The sequence below is a fragment of the Vulpes lagopus genome, chromosome 19, assembly GCF_018345385.1.
Source record: "Vulpes lagopus strain Blue_001 chromosome 19, ASM1834538v1, whole genome shotgun sequence".
In the NCBI taxonomy this organism is placed as follows: domain Eukaryota; kingdom Metazoa; phylum Chordata; class Mammalia; order Carnivora; family Canidae; genus Vulpes; species Vulpes lagopus.
Window position 1 is genome coordinate 2,282,431 of NC_054842.1, and position 19,600 is coordinate 2,302,030.

Consider the following 19,600-nt stretch of genomic DNA (forward strand, 5'->3'; position numbering starts at 1 on the left):
AACAAAAAAGAAAGCTGTCATTTATACAAACATATTACGGAATAGGCACATGCAGGCATTAGATATATATAAATTAATAACAGAATCTGTAGATCTTATAAACTTAACAGTGTTATACTCCATCAATAACTTGCTATTGTACAATTTGTGTTTCTGACTATACCAAAGTTATCTATGAATTCCAGATGGGCAATGTGCATTTGTTTGAATAATCTTTGCCCAATGTACTTAATGATGTCACCCCCAAACCTGAACTAGACAGTGGACACAGATTTTATGGAAAACAGATGATTAACTATATGATTTGAGCTGTCTCTACAGAAATAAATTAGTTTACACTTTTAGAGATTGCATTTTTCTATTATTTGGCCCCATTTATAATTTTGGGCCCCATCCTTTTGGGTATTAACATTTCTTCTATGAAAGGGACTACAAAGTAAGTTTTGTAAACTTACCATTTTCCCATTATTTTCTATGACAAAGTAATAATTTTCCACACCAAAAAAAAAAAAAGATTTTTCAAGCATATAAATACTAATTCAGACTAAACCAACAATTACTAGGTGAGTACAAAAATGATCTTAAACTAAACAGTAAAATCATCTTGAAAGTTCTCTATTTCTTTCTTCTTTCTTTTTTTCTTTCTCTCCCTTCCTTCCTTCTTTCTTCCCTTCCCCTTCCCCTTTCCCTATCCCTCCTTCTTTCCCTCCCTCCCTTCCTCCCTTCCTTTCTTGATAGTTCTCTATTTCTTATACTCCAAATGCCTGGAGGAGGGCACACTGACCTTGGCTTTCTGTTATCATTTCACACACTGCAGACATTTAGGGATTGTGACAAGAAGGTCAACTTTCTTGTGCACTGAGACTGTTCAGTGACAAGAATTAAAGGCTAAGCCTTAGATTATACCTTAATGTGTTAATTTTGAAGCTGAAAAACTATTTCTAGAATTATTTTTAGAACAGTCTATAACTTTAGAAATTGTTTGCATTTCAAAGTATTAAAAAAACATTAGACTTCTTTTCTGTGAGCATTTTCTCTGTATAACAACAGTGTTTAAAAAACTTTTCATAAAATGGAGCTATTATTCAAAGTTTCTTTGTTATTGGTTTTCAGAGATCTCAGCAATTTATTTAAAAAAAAATAAGTGTCATACCTCTATTTCATTCAAGGCTGAATCTAAATCACATTTCCAGTTCTTTTTAAATTGCCTCATCCGTAACCTTTAATAATAGAAAAGGGTTAATTATGTTCACCCTTCAAAAGTCACTATTGTCCCTAATTCACTTGTTCTATAGTTTATACCTAAGAGAGTGGAAAAAAAAAAAAAAAAAGGAATGGAGTAACATACCATAAAAATTCTTGAGAGATGAAGAAAACAGCAAACACAAAGATACCTACCTCACACTATTTCCTTCCAAAACCATAGGCAACAGAAAGGAAAAAGCAAAATCCACAAGAAACCATACTTTCAACCTTTAGGTAATTTTAAGAGAGTGACAAACTTCAAAATAATTGTGAATTAAAGGAGAAAAAAACATTAAAGCCAGCACTTGATCTTTCCTGCTTCCACTCCACCCTTGCTGATCCCACAAGGATTTGTGATAAGCAGAAACAAACCAAAACAACACATACACACACACACACAAAAACATGGAAAAACTGAACAGGCAGCCGTAACGTTGACTAAAAAAAATCCCACCACAAAGACAAAGTCCACACTAAGTTTGAAAAATGCTTAAAAAAAAAAAAGGGTAAATTAGAACACAACCCACACAGCAGGAACTTAAAAGATATATGTGATTTAAAGAACACAATCTATAAAATGCATAGCTTCTGGGAAAGAAAAAATAATACAAAAATGAAAGAAGAAGCATCCTTTGCCAACTGGAAACAGAAAGAAAAAAAAAAGAAAAAGGAGAAAGAATAGGATGCCATTAAGCTAAGAGTACCACATAACAGCCAACTTTGGGGTCAATTTTGATCATTAGTCCCAATCCTCTAAAAATTATTCCAGAGTATTAAAGAGAAAGGATAATTTACTAATTCCTTTCATGAATCAAGTATAAATAACACTGATACCTAAACTAGATAAAGGCAGAAGAAGATAATAGAACAATATTACTTATAATGATGATGCAAAAAGCTAAAGAAAATATTAACAAGCGAATCAGTTTTCAAATTGAAAAGAGTTATGGGAATAACAGTTGTGATGTGAATGTATTTAATACCACTGACTTTACACTTAAAAATGGTTAAGATGGTAAATTTTATATGTATTTTACCTCAAAATTTAAAAAAACATTGACAGAATACAAGATCACCTTAAAATGACACACCATGACAAAGTGGCATTTACTTCACAAATGTAAGGTAACTACAATATTAAAAAAAAATCCATCAGTATCATATACCGTAATTAATAAATCTAAGAGAAAAAATCATGATTATTTTCATAGATATTAAAAAAGTGATAAAATTCAACGTCAATTCACCTACAACTATAAGAATTGAGAGATACTTTCTTAAAGCAATTAAATATATACACTGTAGTCCTAAACCTATGACTATATTTAATGAGAAATTCTAGAGAGATTTCCACTAAGATCAGGAACAATGAAAGGACGCCCACTATATCCATTATTATTCAGTACTGTACTAGAGGTATGAGCCAAAGCAATTAGATAAAACAAATTACTTACAGGCATAACAATGATAAAGAAGAAGTAAAACTCCGTTCACATATATGATATGATAGTATACCTGGAAATGCTCACAGATTCAAAGACAAAACTAACTCAAACATTAAAGACTTCAAATTTCTAGAATATAAAATTTACAAACAAAAAAAATGCCCTTTATGTATACAAAAAATAAAGAAATTCAGTATATGATGATACAGAAAAACTCACACTCAAAGGCAACAAAGATTAAATACTTATTGGGAGAAACCCTAAATATTCCTGAAAAACATGTAAGTTTGAACAACAGAAAACATTTCATATTCTTTAACTGAACTCAATGTTATAAAGTTGTTAGTTCTCGCTAAGTTAATTCATAGATTTAACATAATTCCAATAAACATACCAACAAGCTACTACATGGGGTTAGGAAGTTGATACTGATGTTCATGTAGTAAAAACATATATGCAATAAGAACAAGAAAGACATTGAAAAGAAAAATTTTCCAGGAGATTATCTCTACAAGGGGATCCCTGGGTGGCTCAGCGGTTTAGCGCCTGCCTTTGGCCCAGGGCATGATCCTGGAGTCCCAGGATCAAGTCCCACGTCAGGCTCCCTGCATGGAGCCTGCTTCTCCCTCTGCCTGTGTCTCTGCCTCTCTCTCTCTCTCTCTCTCTGTCTATCATGAATAAATAAATAAAATCTTTAAAAAAAGATTATCTCTACAAAATGTTAATGCATACTTTAAAGCCTCTATAATTAAAAAACTGTAGAACTGGTGCAGGAATAAACAAATAGTTCAGTGGAATAGAATACAAAGTCCAGGCACAAATGAAATTTAGTATGTGAAAAAGGTAGCATTTCAAATCACTCAAATTAAATAAATAGTGCTGGGGAAACTGGAAAACTCTTGGGAAAAAATTAGATCTCTATCTTACACCACACATAAGAATAAACTCCAAATAGATTAGAAACCTAAATATAAAATGAAACCATACACCAGAAGAAAACATGAGTGAATTCCTCCAAAACTTTGATGCAAGGAAATTATGACTCAAAATTTAGATGCAATAAAAAAATAAGTATGAATCAAAACTGAGGCAATTAAAAAACACTGATAATTTAGGTTGAATAAAAATAAAAATTTTTGCATGGCAAAAAGCACCAAAAGACAACTGACAAACTGGAAAAAAATATTTGTAATTATATAGCACCAAGGTCTAGTACAATATATTAAGAACTCCTGACATTTAAGGAACAAAGAACTAGAGTCTAACAAAAATGGGAAAAGACAATTCACAACACAAAGTATAAAAATGGCCCTCAAGTATATTAAAAGAAAATGTTCAAACTCATTTATAATAAAAGAAATGTAAATTCAAACAACACTTTGAAACAGCATTTGTTACTTAACAGATTAGAAAAGATAAAAAATGACAATACACTGTTAGCAAAGCTTTGCTGAATAGTCTGTTTTTTATATGTGCATGTATTTATATGTTTACATATGCACATATACCAGAATTCATATACACATACACACATATACCATATATACAAACATCACATATATATATATACATACATACTGTATACAAAAATTGGTACAGCCCTTCTGGAGGGAAATTTGGCAGTATCTATGTACTTACCTTTAAAAAACTTATTTTGAAATAATTATAGACTCACAGGAATTTTCAAAATAGTACACAGTCCTGGTACCCTTCGTCCAGCTTCTTCCAATGATGATTTCTTATATAATTGTAGAACAACATAAAAACTAGGAAACTGACATTGTTACAATACTGTTAATTAGACTATAGACATTATTCAGTTTTCACCACTTTCTACATGCATTCATCTGTGTGCGTATAGTTCTACGCAATTTTATTCCATGTATAGATTCATGTAAGCATCACCACAATACAGATACAGAACTGCTCCATTGCCACAAAGAAATTTCCTCATGCTATCCATTTATATTTATCTCCCAAGCCCTGTTCCCAGGATATTCTGTCGACCATTAATCGGTTCTTCATATCTATAACTTTGTCATTTTGAGAATGTTATATAAATGGAGCCATGTAGCCCAGGTGGCTCAGTGGTTTAGTGCCACCTTCAGCCTAGGGCGTGATCCTGGGGTCCTGGGATCAAGTTCTGCATCGGGCTCCCTGCATGGAGCCTGCTTCTCCCTCTGCCTGTGTCTCTGCCTCTCTCTCCTTCTCTCTCTCTGTGTCTCTCATGAATAAATCTTAAAAAAAAAATAATTGGAGCCATGTAGCATATGGCCTTTGAGACTGGCTTTTTAAAATCAGCACAATTCTTCTGAGATCAATTCAGCTTGCTCCATGTTTCAACAGTTTGCTGATTTTTACTGCTCAGTAGTATTCCTTGGTATGGATGTACCACAACTGAACTGTTCATTCACCTGCTGAAGAACATCTGTTCTCTCTCCCCAGTTTTTGGCTATTACAATTTAAGCTGCTATGAACATTTGTATACAAGTTTTTGAGTACAAGTTTTCATTTAATTAGCATAAATGCCCAGCAAGTCAATAGCAGTCCTTGATTTTTATATGTTCGGTTTTTAAAGAAACTGCTACACTATTTTCCAGAATGACTACACAATTTTATATTCCCAATAACATATGAGACACTTTTTCCACATCCTTGCTAGCACTGGTATTGACACTTTCCCCCCAGTTACACCGAGGGATGTTAACGTATACAACATGTTTTACTAGACATATACATTGTGAAATAATGGTCACCATCAACATAATTAATGCATCTATCATGTCACCTAGTATGTGTGTGTGTACATAGAGAACACAAAATCTACTCTCAGCAAATTTCAAGTACACAATTCCTTATTACTCACTATAGTAACCATGCTATAAAATAGGTCTCCAGAACTTAATAATCTTATAACTGCAAGTTTATACCCTTTGGCCAACATCTCATTTGTCCCACTCCCCATCTCCTGGTAACAAACACTATTCTCATTTGTTGCTGAATTAGCCTTTTTTAGATTCCACATGTAAGATCATGCAGATTTGTCTCTCTCCGTCTGCCTTATTTCACTTAGCATTATATACTCCAGGTTAATCCATGTTTTTAAAGGCTGAATAATATATACTCCATTGTATATATACATCACATCCTACTTTCTTTTTACTCAAGATTCCTTTAGCCATTCCAAGTCATAGGTCATAGTTCCATATGCATTTTAAAATTTTTTCTATTTCCGTAAAATTTTTTTTTTCAAAAAAATTTTGGTAGGAGTTGAATCTATAGTGAGTTTTGGGTACATAGATAGACATTTTTATAATTATTCCATTCCATGAACATATAATATTTTTCAAACTATTTGTTTTTATTTCTTATACTGATGTTTTATGGTTTTCAGTGTACAAGTCTTTTATCTCCTCAGTAAATTTTTTTCTTAAGTATATTTTTGATGTTATTATAAATGAGGTTGTTTTCTTCAGGTCTTCTTTTTTTTTAAATACATCATTGTTAGTATATGGAAATGCAACTGATTTATTTTTTAATTTTTAAGTTTTTATTTACATTCCAGTTAACATACACTGTGATATTAGTTTCAGGAGTACAATTTAGTGATTCAACACTTCCACAAATACCTGGTGCTCTTCACAACAAATGATCCTTAATACCCATCACCTATTTAACCCGTCCCTCCACCTACCGCCCCTCTAATAGCTATCAGTTTGTTCTCTATAGTTAAGAGTCTGTTTCTTGGTTTGCTTCTCTTTCTTCTTTTCCCTATTCTGTTTTATTTCTTAAATTCTACATGAGTGAAATCATATGGCATTTGTCTTTCTCTGAATGACTTATTTTACCTAGCATAATATATTCTAGCTCCATCCACACTTGCAAATGGTGATATTTCATTCTTTTTTATGGCTGAGTAATATTCTATTGTATATCTATACCACATCTTCTTCATTCATTCATCAGTCAATGGACATTTGGGCTCTTTCCATAATTTGGCTATTATTTATAATGCTGCTACATCAGGGTGCATGTATACCTGTGAAATAGTATTTCTGTATCCTTTGTGTTAATACCTAGCAATTGCTGGATCATAGGGTAATTCTATTTTTAACTTTTTGAGGAACTTCCATACTGTTTTTCAGAGTGGCTGCACCAGTTTGCATCCCTGCTGTGCAAGAGGGTTCCCGTTTCTCTACATCCTCCCCAACACCTATTGTTTCTTGTATTGTTAATTTTAGCCATTCTGACAGGTGTGAAGTGATATCTCATTGTAATTTTGATTTGCATTTCCCAGATGGTAAGTGATGTTAAGCATCTCTTCATGTGTCTGTTTTCCATCTTCTTTGGAAAAATGTCTATTCATGTCTTCTGCCAATTTCTTAACTGCATTATTCATTTTTGGGGTGTTGAGTTTGATAAGTTCTTTATAGATTTTGGAAATTAACCCTTTATCGGATGTCCTTTGCAAATATCTTCTCCAATTCCATATGTTGCCTTTAGTTTTACTCATAGTTTCCTTCACTGTGCAGAAGCTTTTTAACTTGATGAAGTCCCAATAGTTCATTTTTGCTTCTGTTTCCCTTGCCTCAGTAGATATATCTAGTAAGAAGCTGCTACATGGTCGATGTCAAAGAGGTTACTGCCTTTGTTCTCATTAAGATTTTTTTTTCATCTAAGATTTTAATGATTTTCCGTTATGTTGTTATTTGAGAGAGAGAATGTGCACAAGAAGAGGGGGAAGAAGAGGAAGAAGCAGACTCTCTATTGAGCATGGAGCCTGACGCGATGCTCAATCCTAGAACCCTGAGATCATGACCTGGGCTGAAGGCAGATACTTAACCGACCAAGCCACCCAGGAACCCCTCCTGTCTCACATTTAGGTTTTTCATCCATTTGGACTTATATTTGTGTAGGATGTAAAGAAGTGGTCCAATTTCATTCTTTGGATGTTGCTGTCCAGTTTTCCCAACACCATTTGCTGAAGAGTCTTTTTTCCATTGGATATTCTTTCCTGGTTCATCGAAGATTAGTTGACCACAGAGTCGTGAATCCATTTCTGGGGTTTCTGTTCTGTTCCATTGATCTATGTATCTATTTTTGTGCCAATACCATACGGTTTTGATCAGGACAGCTTTGTAATATAATTTGAAGTCTGGAATTGTGATATTTCCTGCTTTTCTTTGCTTTTTCCAGGCTGCTTTAGCTATTAGACACATTCTGTGGTTCCATAAAAATTTTAGGATAGTTCTAGCTCTGTGAAAAATGCTGTTGGCATTTTTTAAAAAGATTTTATTTATTTATTCATGAGAGACATAGAGACAGGGAGAGAGAGGCAGAGACACAGGCAGAGGGAGAAGCAGGCTCCATGCAGGGAGCCCAATGTGGGACTTGATCCCGGGTCTCCAGGATCAAGCACTGGGCTGAAGGCAGGGGCTAAATGGCTGAACCACCCAGGGATCCCCTGCTGTTGGCATTTTGATAGGGATCATTAAACATGTAGATTGCTTTGGGTAGTATAGACATTGTAACAATATTGGTTCTTCAATCTCTGAGCATGGAATGTCTTTTCATTTCTTGTGGAATTTCATTTCATTTCTTCAATTTCTTTCATCAGTGTTTTTATAGAGTATAGGTCTTTCACCTCTTTGTTTAGATTTCTAGGTATCTTATGGTTTTTGTTGCAATTATAAATGGATCTATTCCTTGATTTCTCTTTCTGCTGCTTCATTATTGGTGTATAGAAACATGACAGATTACTGTACATTGATTTTGTAACCTGTGAGTTTGCTGAATTTATTATCAGTTCTAGCAGTTTTTTGTTAGAGTCTTTTGGGTTTTCTACACACACTATCACTTGACTTCTTCCTTGCCAATTTGAGTGCCTTTCATTTCTTTTTCTTTTCTTTTTTTTAAAATTTTTATTTATTTATGATAGTCACACACACACACACAGAGAGAGAGAGAGAGAGAGAGAGAGAGAGAGAGAGAGAGAGGGGCAGAGACACAGGCAGAGGGAGAAGCAGGCTCCATGCACCGGGAGCCCGACGTGGGATTCGATCCCGGGTCTCCAGGATCGTGCCCTGGGCCAAAGGCAGGCGCTAAACTGCTGCGCCACCCAGGGATCCCATCATTTCTTTTTCTATTCTGATTGCTGTGGCTAGGACTTCCAGTACTATGGTAAATAACGATGATGAGAGTGGACATCCTGTCTTATTCCTGGCAGTAGAGGAAAAGCTCTGTTTTTCCCCACTGAGGATAACATTAGGTGTGGGGTTTTTGTATACAGCTTTTATGTTGAGGTACATTCCCTCTAGCCCTATTTTGTTGAGAGTTTTTTTTTTAATTAATTTTTATTTATTTATGATAGTCACAGAGAGAGAGAGAGAGAGGCAGAGACATAGGCAGAGGGGGAAGCAGGCTCCATGCACCAGGAGCCCGATGTGGGATTCGATCCTGGGTCTCCAGGATCGCGCCCCGGGCCAAAGGCAGGCGCCAAACCGCTGCGCCACCCAGGGATCCCTGTTGAGAGTTTTTATCATGAATGTATGTTGTACTTTGCCAAATGCTTTTTTAAGATGCAACTGATTTTTGTATGTCAATACTGTATTCTGCAACTTTACTTCATTTATTAGTTCTAACAGGTTTTGGTGGAGTCTTTAAGGTTTTCTGTATGTTGGATCATGTTATCTGCAAACAGACTATTTTAACTATTTATAATTTTAAAGTCTTTTATTTCTTTTTCTTGCCTCATCACTCTGGCAAGGACTTCCAGCACTATGCTAAATAAAAGCGGTGACAGTAAGCATCATTTCCTTGTTCCTGACCTTAGAGGAAAAGATGTCAGCTTTTTTACCATTGAGTCTGATGTTAGCTGTGGGCTTGTCATATATGGGCACTGATATAGTGAGGTACATTCTTTCTATACCTAGTGTGTTGAGAGTTTTTATCACAAAAAGATGTTAAATTTTGTCATCTGCATCTATTGAATCATCTGATATCTATCCTTCATTCTGTTAATGTAGTATTATCATATTGATACACACATGTTGAACTATTATCGTATCCCAGGGATAAATCCCACTTTATCCTGGTGTATCATGTGCAGTTGAATTTGCTTTGCTAATATTTTGTTGAGGATTTTTGTATCTATGTTCATGAGGAATACGGTCTTGTGATTTTCAGTATTTGTAATATACTTGTCTGACTTTGGTATCAGAGTAATGCTTGACTTGTAAATGAGTCTGGAAGTGTCGCTTCATCTTCATTTTTTTTTGGAAGGCTTTGAGAAGTTTTTATCATGGCAGTATTAATTCTTCCTTAACTGGTAAAATTCATCAGTGACACTATCTAGCCCTGGGATTTTCTTTATGGAGAGTTGTTTTTCGTTTGTTTTGGTTTGTTTTACTGATTCAATCTCCTTACTCAAAATCTTACTTTTTCCATTTCTTCATGATTGAAACTTGGTAAGTTGTATGTTTCTAGGAATTTATTCATCTAGATTGTCCCATCAGTGTGTAATTGTTCATGGTAGTCTGTTAATAGCCTTTGTATTTCTGTGCTATCAGCTGTAATGTCTCCTCTTACATTTCTGATTTATGTTAGTTGTCTTTTTTCCTTAGGGTAGCTAAAAGGCTTGTCAGTTTTATCTTTTTGAAAACCAAAAAGTCAGTTTGACTTCTGTTTGTCAGTTTGTCCTTTTCTGTTATTTTTCTAGTCTCTACTTATTTCTGTTCTGACCTTTATTTCCTTCCATTAACCTTGGCCTTAGTTTGTTCTTTTTCTAGTTCTTTGAGGTATACATATAGTTAAGTTTGAGAACATCCTTTCTTCTTAATGTAGGCATTTATCATTATGAATGTCCCCTTAGAACTGCTTTTGCTGTATCCCAAAGATTTTGGTATGTTGTGGTTCCATTTTCATTTGTCAAAGATTTTTTTTTACTTCTCTTTTGATTTCTTCTTTGACTCACTGGCTGTTCAGGAGTATGCTGTTTAATTTCCACATATTTGTGGATTTTCCAGTTTTCCTCATGTTATTGATTTCTAATATCATACTGATTAGGAAAGATGCCTGATTCAGTGTTCTTATATTTTATTACTTGTTTTGTGAATTAACAACGATCTATCCTGAGAATGGTCAGAATGTGCTCAAGAGAAGTGTACTCTGCTGCTGTTGGATTGTTTTGTATATATGTGTTATGTACATTTAGTCTAAAGTGTAGTTCAAGTCACATGTTTCTTTACCGATTTTCTGCTGGATGATATCCCCATTGTTGAAGGTGGGTATTCACATCTCCTACTTTTATTACACTGGTGTCTATTTATACCATTAGATCTGTTAATATTTCCTATATATATTTGGCTGCTCTGATATTGGGTACACACACACACATCCTCTTTATGAACTGACTTCTTTATCATTATATAATGACCTTGTCTCTTGTTACTTAAAGTGTAGTTTTTCTGATAAAAGTATAGCCTGCCATCTTTTGGCTTCCATTTGCATGGAATAGCTCTTTTCATCCCTTCACTTTCAGCATAAGTGTGTTTTTAAAGCTGAAGGAAGTCTCTTGAAGGCAATATATAGCTGAATCTTATTTTTTAATCCATTTAGATATTCTTTTAATTGGATAACTTAATATAGTCAAATTAAAGTAATAATTGATATGCAAGGACTCAGTATTGGTATTTTGTTAAATTGTTTTCCAGCTATCTTGTAGTTCCTTTATTCCTTTCTTGCTATCTTCTTTGGTAATTTGATTTTATATAGTTTCCAATGAAAGTTACAGATTTGTCAATTTTATCCATTCAGTTCTGTCACTTTTGTGTCATGTATTTTGAAGCTCTATTGCCTGTTGCATACATATTTAGGATTGTTAAGTCTCTGGTGTATTGACTGTTTTATCATTATATAGTGTTCCCCTTTGCAGTTTTCTTTGCTCTGATGTGTATCTTATCTGCCATTAATATAGCCATTCACATTTTTTAAAAAATTAACCTTTGCGGGGCAGCCCGGGTGGCTCAGCGGTTTAACGCCTGCTTTCAGTCCAGGGCCTGATCCTGGAGACCCAAGTTCCGCATCGGGCTCCCTGCATAGAGCCTGCTTCTCCCTCTGTCTGTGTCTCTGCCTCTCTCTCTCTCTTTCTGTGTCTCTCATGAATATATAAATAAATAAAATCTAAAAAAAAGTTTTTTCTAATAAAATTAAATTAACCTTTGCATGGTATGTTGTTTTCCATCCTTTGACTTTCAACCTACCTATGTCTTACTAATGAAAGTGAATTTCTTATAGATAGCATATAGTTGGGTCATGCTTTTATATCTACTCTGCCAATCACCATCCTTTAATTACCGTAATTGGAATATCTAAAGTAATTATTGATATGCTAGAGCTCAAGTCTGCCATTTTATTATTATCTGTTTTCTGTTTCCCCTTCCTTATCTTCCTTTGGGATTACTTTTAATATTTTTAGAATTTAATTTTGGTTATCTACAGGTTTTTGAGTACTTTGTATAATTGTTTAGTGGTTGCTCTAGTGCACTGACCCTAATTCCCGATTCTAGAAATGTACCCTAAAAATATACCTCCAACAATGTAAAAAAATACATATATCCAAGGTTATTCACTGAAGCATTATTTTTACTGCCAAATATTGGGGAAAACTTAAATACCTATACATTGACTGAAAAACTTATAGTATATCCATGCAGTTATAAAAAAAGAATGACAAACTTCTTCATGAACTAATTCAAATTGACTTCCAGGATATACTGTTTTAAGTGAAAAAAGAAAAGTTGAAAAGAATATTTATCGTATGGTATCCTTGTAAGAAAGAAGTAGATATAACAAAATATGTATATATCTGCTCATTATAAAAGGGATAAACCAGAAACTAAAACACTAGCTACCTCTAGTAGGTGGAAAAGAGGTAAAAGAGGAGGAAATGGAAATGAGATGGTAGGGATAAGGGGGACAACACTTCTCATTGCATACATTTTAATATTGCTTTGACTCTTAGAATAAACAGTAATGTTTCATATACCTCCCTAAATAAATATTTAAAAGTAGGATTTGGAAGAACTCAAAAATATAATGCAAACAAGTAGCGAATAAACCTCAATTTTCTACAAATGAATATCCACACTCAACAGGAGTGGGGAAAAGAAAAGAACTAACCTAAGAAACAGGAAATAATATTTTGGCTGAAAACTGTAAGGCTAAAGAAAAAAATAACTTTATATTAATACTACATTCTAAATTTTTTTCACAGGGGTATGGGTTAGCAGTTCTGACACCACTTTTGGATAGAAGGATTGATAAATGAGTAAACACATTGTAGACAATGAAAGTCACATTTCTCGCTGTCAGAAAAATAATTTATATATAAGAAAATGGAAAGCTAAAATGAGTATGTGGTGCTGGATTAGAATTAAGCAGTCAGTATGAACTCATGTTTTTTAATATACATACAAATAGAAAAATATGTTTTTGTGTAGGTGTGTTTTGTGTGCATATACATGTGCATATATTTTCTATATGTATGTTCTGTTTATATATTTTTATATACATATATAATGAATATATTTCCTAGCCCTGTACACTGAGAGGATCTAGCTGCAATGACGCTCCTGCAGCAATAAACTCATTCAGATCTTGGTTTTCAAATACTACTCTCCAATAAAAAGAACCGGAACTCCTTGGAGAAACTCCTTGGTTGTTGCCAGTGCTCGGGCAGGGTAAACAGAAGATGAAACTTAAAACAGCTCTGTGGCTCCAAAAAATAAGAAAATGGAGGGAAAAATGAACAGCATATGATCAAAGGTTATAGGAACCACCCTGAAGGACCTCCCAAGGGACAAATCTGGAAGAATTTGAGCAAAAAAATTAATAATAGTATTAAATTATATATAAACCGTAAGATAAAATAAATACTCATGAGTTCATACTGAAATAAATGGATAAATAAATGGAGAAGAGAAAGTTCTTCTTTACTCAAAATTCCAATTAATATATGTAGAAGAAATAGGGAAAATGTAAAATCACCATTGAGCAAATACCATAGTAGTAACTTGCAGAAAGATTCCCTGATGAATACTATAATTAACATATGAAGGCTTGAGGAGAAACAGGGTGAAGTATGTTAAGGTCTCTTGCCCAAAATATTAATTACAAAGGGACAAACAGTAACTACAGTGTAGAAACCTAGCGGATAACATTTTAAACTAAGTTACCAAGGTTAAGTTAATCAATAAAATATGTTGGCACCATGTACCTCCTGCTAGGATGCTCTAAGATTGTAGTTAATTGGATTTTATGACTGCTGATTTCTTGGTTTTGGTAACTGCACTATTACTATGTAGGATGTTAACATAAAAGGAAGCTAGATAAAGGGTGCATGGGAAGTCTCTATACTAATTTTTGCAACATTTCTGTAAATCTATAATTATTTCAAAATAAAACAATTGTAAAGTCATTAAGTGTATGTTAAATGTCCTAAATTACAGACACATCTAAATTCTCACTGATATCCTGAATATGTTGGAATTCTTTGTGTGAATGTGAAAGCCTTTCCAATGAACTATAAACTACCTAATTTAAAACTATAATCAAAATCAAGTGTAATCAAGTTTTAATGAGTGTTCATTAAAATTCATTTCCCTAGCCCAGAAAAGGGTAATTATTTCAAAGGGTGTCAGGAAAATTCAAACATAAAATGATAAATACTAAATTTTTTCCTTCTGCACTGAGGCCAGGTCTACATCCCTAACCACAACCATACCCCTTACTATCCACAGTTATCATCCTACTTTGTCTTTCATCAAATAGGCCACCAACGTTAATTCCTCTTAAAAATACTAGATAATTCTTTTGAAGTGGGAGCACAGGAAGGAGCAGAGTGTATAAGGAGACAATTATCAAAATTAGGGGTTATAAAATAAACTATAAACATGTATGTGTGATTGTTGAAAATTTGAAAACTAAGGCTGGTTTGTTCTGGAGTCTTCTTGTACCAAGAGATCCTTTTTCTATACCAAGAGATCACTGCCTGAAAGGTGAAGCTGTGTAGCTCTCCTGGAAACAAGGGTAGTACTGCTCCTCTTGCACCTAGAGGTGCCAGATGCTATTCAATCTCACAGGAGATGAACATCTGCTAGCCATTTGAGCTATCATAGCTGCCACTGTCCGAAATGCCAACTTGTTAGCGGATGGATCAGGAGAAGAATGACTTAATATTTGGAAGAAAATATTGATGTACTCTAGTCATTATAAATAGATTATATCCCAGAACTCTGTGCTAGACAAACAGCATTTTTCTCACAAAAACTTATTTCCTAGGTAGTCCCAATAATCTATTTAACCTAAAATAGTATTATAATTTTTGTAAACAGAAATATTAATCATTATTAGGTAAAGAAATAAAAAAACTCAGAACTTGAAAAAGTTAAACGTATCTTCAATGCTGGTGCTTCAAGAGAAGTAGTATCACTTAGTGGAATCACTGCTATTTCTTAACTGTGTACAATGACATCCAGGGCACTACAGAAAATTCACAGGAGCCCCATAGGTTACTTTAAATTTTCAAAGCATCTTCTGTCAGATACCATCAAATTACTACTATTAACTTGTTTGGATCTAACTACTTAATATATATGACTGTTAATGTACTTTTTTTGGCCTATGGACACTATGAACCAAGAAAGTCTGAAAAACCCTGTATTAGAGGATAATGAGAAGTGATTTTATTTATTTATTCATGAGACACACAGAGAGAGAGAGAGGCAGAGACTCAGAGGAAGAAGCAGACTCCCTGTAAGGAGCCTGATGTGGGACTTGATTCTGGACCCTGGGATTACGCCCTGAGCCAAAGGCAGATGCTCAACCGCTGAGCCACCCAGGCGTCCCTAATTACAGTTTTTGTAAAAGTTGTGGCTTTCCTTTTCGTTAATACAGGTATATTATGGTACTACTCATATTATAGATTTCCAAATAAATCAATTGGGAAGCCCATAAGAGAGAAAGTGAACAAGTGAGAAAAAAGAATGAAAAAGAGGAATTAAAGTATTTTACATAGCTAACATGAAAAGAAGTGAAAGAAAAAAAAAGAATTGAGGTACTTTATACACATAAAAGAAGGTGCATTAAGTTCTGAAACAGGATAAGAGGTTCTTTTTACAGCTGATGTGCCAAACACTGAGGTGGATCAGGTACTGGAAAGATTTGGTGAGGCTGGCCAGGAGGCTGTCTAGAAGCAGCCTGACTAATGACAATGTGACTAAGACATAGCCAAGAGATGAAAGAAAGGCTTATGGTGGGTCACTAGCTTGATGTTTGGAATACAAACAGTGATAAATAAGTGCTTTGCTTTCACCCTTTCCAAGTCTGTAAAAAAAATATATATATCACAAAAAATGTGTATGTTAAGTTTAACTTTAGTTATAATCACTTTTCTTACCTGGATTTCATCTCCAGAACTGCAGTTATTTCTTGTTGGGAAGCCTGTAGTTGGTATAAGAGCTTGACTATATAGTTAAAGTGCTCTGGGTCAAACACCATCCCAGCTTCAACAAACTGTAGAAGACCAAAAAAAAAAAAAAAAAAAAAAAGGTATTTATTCTTATACAAATATGGAAGAGTTGAAAACCAGTATGTAACAACTAGGAGATTGGTGGAAAAACTAAAACAAGTAGAATTAAAATTCACTTAAAAAACTTGAAGTAGGGAAGCCCGGGTGGCTCCGCGTTTTAGCGCCACCTTCAGCCCAGGGCATGATCCTGGAGACCCGGGATCAAGTCCCACATCGGGCTCCCTGCATGGAGCCTGCTTCTCCTTCTGCCTGTGTCTCTGCCTCTCTCTCTCTCTCTCTCTCTCATGAATAAATAAATAAAATCTTAAAAAAAAAAAAAACTTGAAGTAAAAAAACAAAAAAAAAACAACAACAAAAAAAACCCCTGAAGTATATTTTCTTCCAATATCTGAAAACCACAGTTAGATACCTTAAGAATTTAAAGTGAAAATGAAAAAAATGTTTGAGTGCAGCCACTCTGGAAAACTGGTGCAGCCACTCTGGAAAACTGGGTGGAGGTTCCTCAAAGAGTTAAAAATAGACTTGCCCCATGACCCAGCAATTGCACTGTTGGGGATTTACCCCAAAGATTCAGATGCAATGAAACGCCGGGACACCTGCACCCCGATGTTTCTAGCAGCAATGGCCACAATAGCCAAACTGTGGAAGGAGCCTCGGTGTCCATCAAAAGATGAATGGATAAAGAAGATGTGGTTTATGTATACAATGGAATATTACTCAGCCATTAGAAACGACAAATACCCACCATTTGCTTCAACGTGGATGGAACTGAAGGGTATTATGCTGAGTGAAGTAAGTCAATCGGAGAAGGACAAACAGTGTATGTCCTCATTCATTTGGGGAACATAAATAATAGTGAAAGGGAATATAAGGGAAGGGAGAAGAAATGTGTGGGAAATATCAGGAAGGGAGACAGAACATAAAGACTCCTAACTCTGGGAAACGAACTAGGGGTGGTGGAAGGGGAGGAGGGCGGGGGGTGGGGGGGAATGGGTGACGGGCACTGAGGGGGGCACTTGACGGGATGAGCACTGGGTGTTATTCTGTATGTTGGTAAATTGAACACCAATAAAAATTAATTTATTAAAAAAATAAAATAAAATAAATAAAATAAAATTTATCTTTACAAAAAAAAAAGAAAATAATGTTTGAATTCAAAACTGAATATTCTTTGTTTTCTAAGTTATCTCAATGAATTTATCATCCATACCTCCTGTTTGGTACTCATTTAGTCTTTAGCCTAGCACTTGTTTTTGTAAGTTATTCCAGATTGTAAACTTCCTGAGACATATCAAACTGAGGTTTTCTAAAACTACTAGTGGTGATAAGTAATTTCTAGCTTAAAAAATTTCCAGGCAGATAATTCTGTCAAGTTTTGTAATGTGGATCTAGAGGTATTCACCGAAATACTTGTATATTCTGCTAGAGTGGTTCCAATGCTGCTCCTTATAGACAAGGTGGGCGAGAAGGGTGGTTCTTGTTATTAGCCTGTTCTGAAATGGATGGCTGGGCAGTGCTAAATACCAGTAAGCAGCAAAAGTACATATTTTAATATAATTTTAGAAAGCCATAAAATTCTTTTTGTTCTTTTCTTTTCTTTATTTATTTTTTTGGTGCCAACTATAAAATTAATTCCTAACCTCCGTGTTTCTTTGTTTTTCTTTGTTTGGGTCATGATTTTCTATATGTATATTGATCTGTGTATTGATTTTTGTCATAAATGACCTCATATCTTTTTGATAAAGAGTTTTCTTTAATCATCTTTAAGGTGCAGAGATGACTTTACAAATCAGAAAGAAGTCACCTGGAGTGCTTAGAACGATTTACGTATTTAAGGGGAAGGCCCATCAGTCACTGGAGTCTGTTTATAAATCCTCTTTCAAGAGAAAAAGAACATTTCTGAAAACAGAATTCTTTGGCATCAAGAATGTAAAAGGCAGTTTAAGAGTGTAAGTGGAAAGAATTATTTTCTTGGTTATTCAGTATCAGAGAATAAAAGTGATAAAGCATACCTTGCAAAATATATCTATTAAAGCAGGTACAGCATTCCTTAATTTCATAGTTGCCACATGTTCAAATATTTTTAGCAATATTTTCAAAGCAGGCTGGATAAAACAAAAAATTATACTCATTTTCATGTCTTCTTTCATTTATGCTGAAAATAAAATCGTTCTCTAGGAATTATTCAATAAACCCAAAGATTTAATTGATAAATTATACAAACAAGAAATATAACAAATTCACTTACAATACTAAAAAGCATAGATTTTCAGGTTACTTACCAGCATTTTAACCATTATGCTGAGGTTCACTACCTGAAATACTTCTTTCAATAAACAATGTTTGAGTAAAGAATTTAGAAGGTCATTTAGCACTTGAAAATCAAAGTGTATACCCGGCGGAAACTTTCTGTAGTAATCCATAAATGTGTTGACTAAAAATAAAAAAATATAAAAATAATTTGCTGATATCAAGATATTTATCTTTCCTAAATTAGACAAATTTTCTATATTTAAAGATCAAGCAGTGTAAATTCATCTTCTTGAAAGGTACACTTCTGTATCAGCAATATTTGATGAAAGTAAATTAAAATAAAAGTCAATGACAGTAACATTTGAAGTCAACCAAGCATAGCAGGCACTAGAGTGGGAGCTAACTTATGTGCTAACCACAAGAAATAGGTTAGTTGCTTCATACAACATGGTATCCTTGGAACTCTGAGGGAGCCACACTCTCAGGGATTCTTCAGGCCAGGCTTGGTCATGTATGAGAAACTGTATAATTTGGGGATGGATACAGACTATTTGTATACATACCCCTTCTTGTTTTTAACCCCACCAACATGTTGATCCTAGAGATATTTTTTATTCCAGTTATGATTATGAACATTCTACTAAAAAGTACACTAATTTCCTCTCAGCAAGTAATTTCTTAATGTTAATCCAACTTAATTTACTTTCTATAACAACACTTAAACCATTTCTAATTTTTTCCCATTATTTTGGTAAAATTATTTTAAGGGATCACTCATTGATTATTTTTTTCCCCATTGCAAACTTTTACAGGTCAGAATCTCTATACCCTAGCTGAAACTGCCTTAATAAAAATTACCTTGGGTTTTATTTTAGTTATTTCTGCCCAAAATACTTATTACCATCTGGATTACTTGGTGCTGCTTTTTTAAAAGATTATATTTGAGAGAGTCAGAGAGAGAGAGAGAGCATGTAAGCATGAGCAGGGGGAGAAGTGGAGGGATAGGAGCAGAGAGAGGGAGAAGCAGACTCCTCGCTGAGCAGGGAGCCTGACATGGGGCTCAGTCCCA

At 34.3% G+C, this 19,600-nt stretch overlaps 1 protein-coding gene across 1 annotated transcript in view; it reads right to left on the minus strand.

Moving 5' to 3' along the window:
• TOPAZ1 (testis and ovary specific PAZ domain containing 1) overlaps window positions 1–19,600 on the minus strand; it is an 80,641-nt gene that overhangs the window by 23,830 nt on the left and 37,211 nt on the right. The window contains exons 10-13 of the mRNA XM_041733741.1: window positions 18,561–18,712; window positions 18,291–18,383; window positions 16,147–16,262; window positions 1,154–1,220 (exon numbers count right to left, since the gene is read on the minus strand). Of these exons, the coding sequence (XP_041589675.1) occupies window positions 1,154–1,220; window positions 16,147–16,262; window positions 18,291–18,383; window positions 18,561–18,712 (428 nt within the window). The remainder of the gene's footprint in view (window positions 1–1,153; window positions 1,221–16,146; window positions 16,263–18,290; window positions 18,384–18,560; window positions 18,713–19,600) is intronic.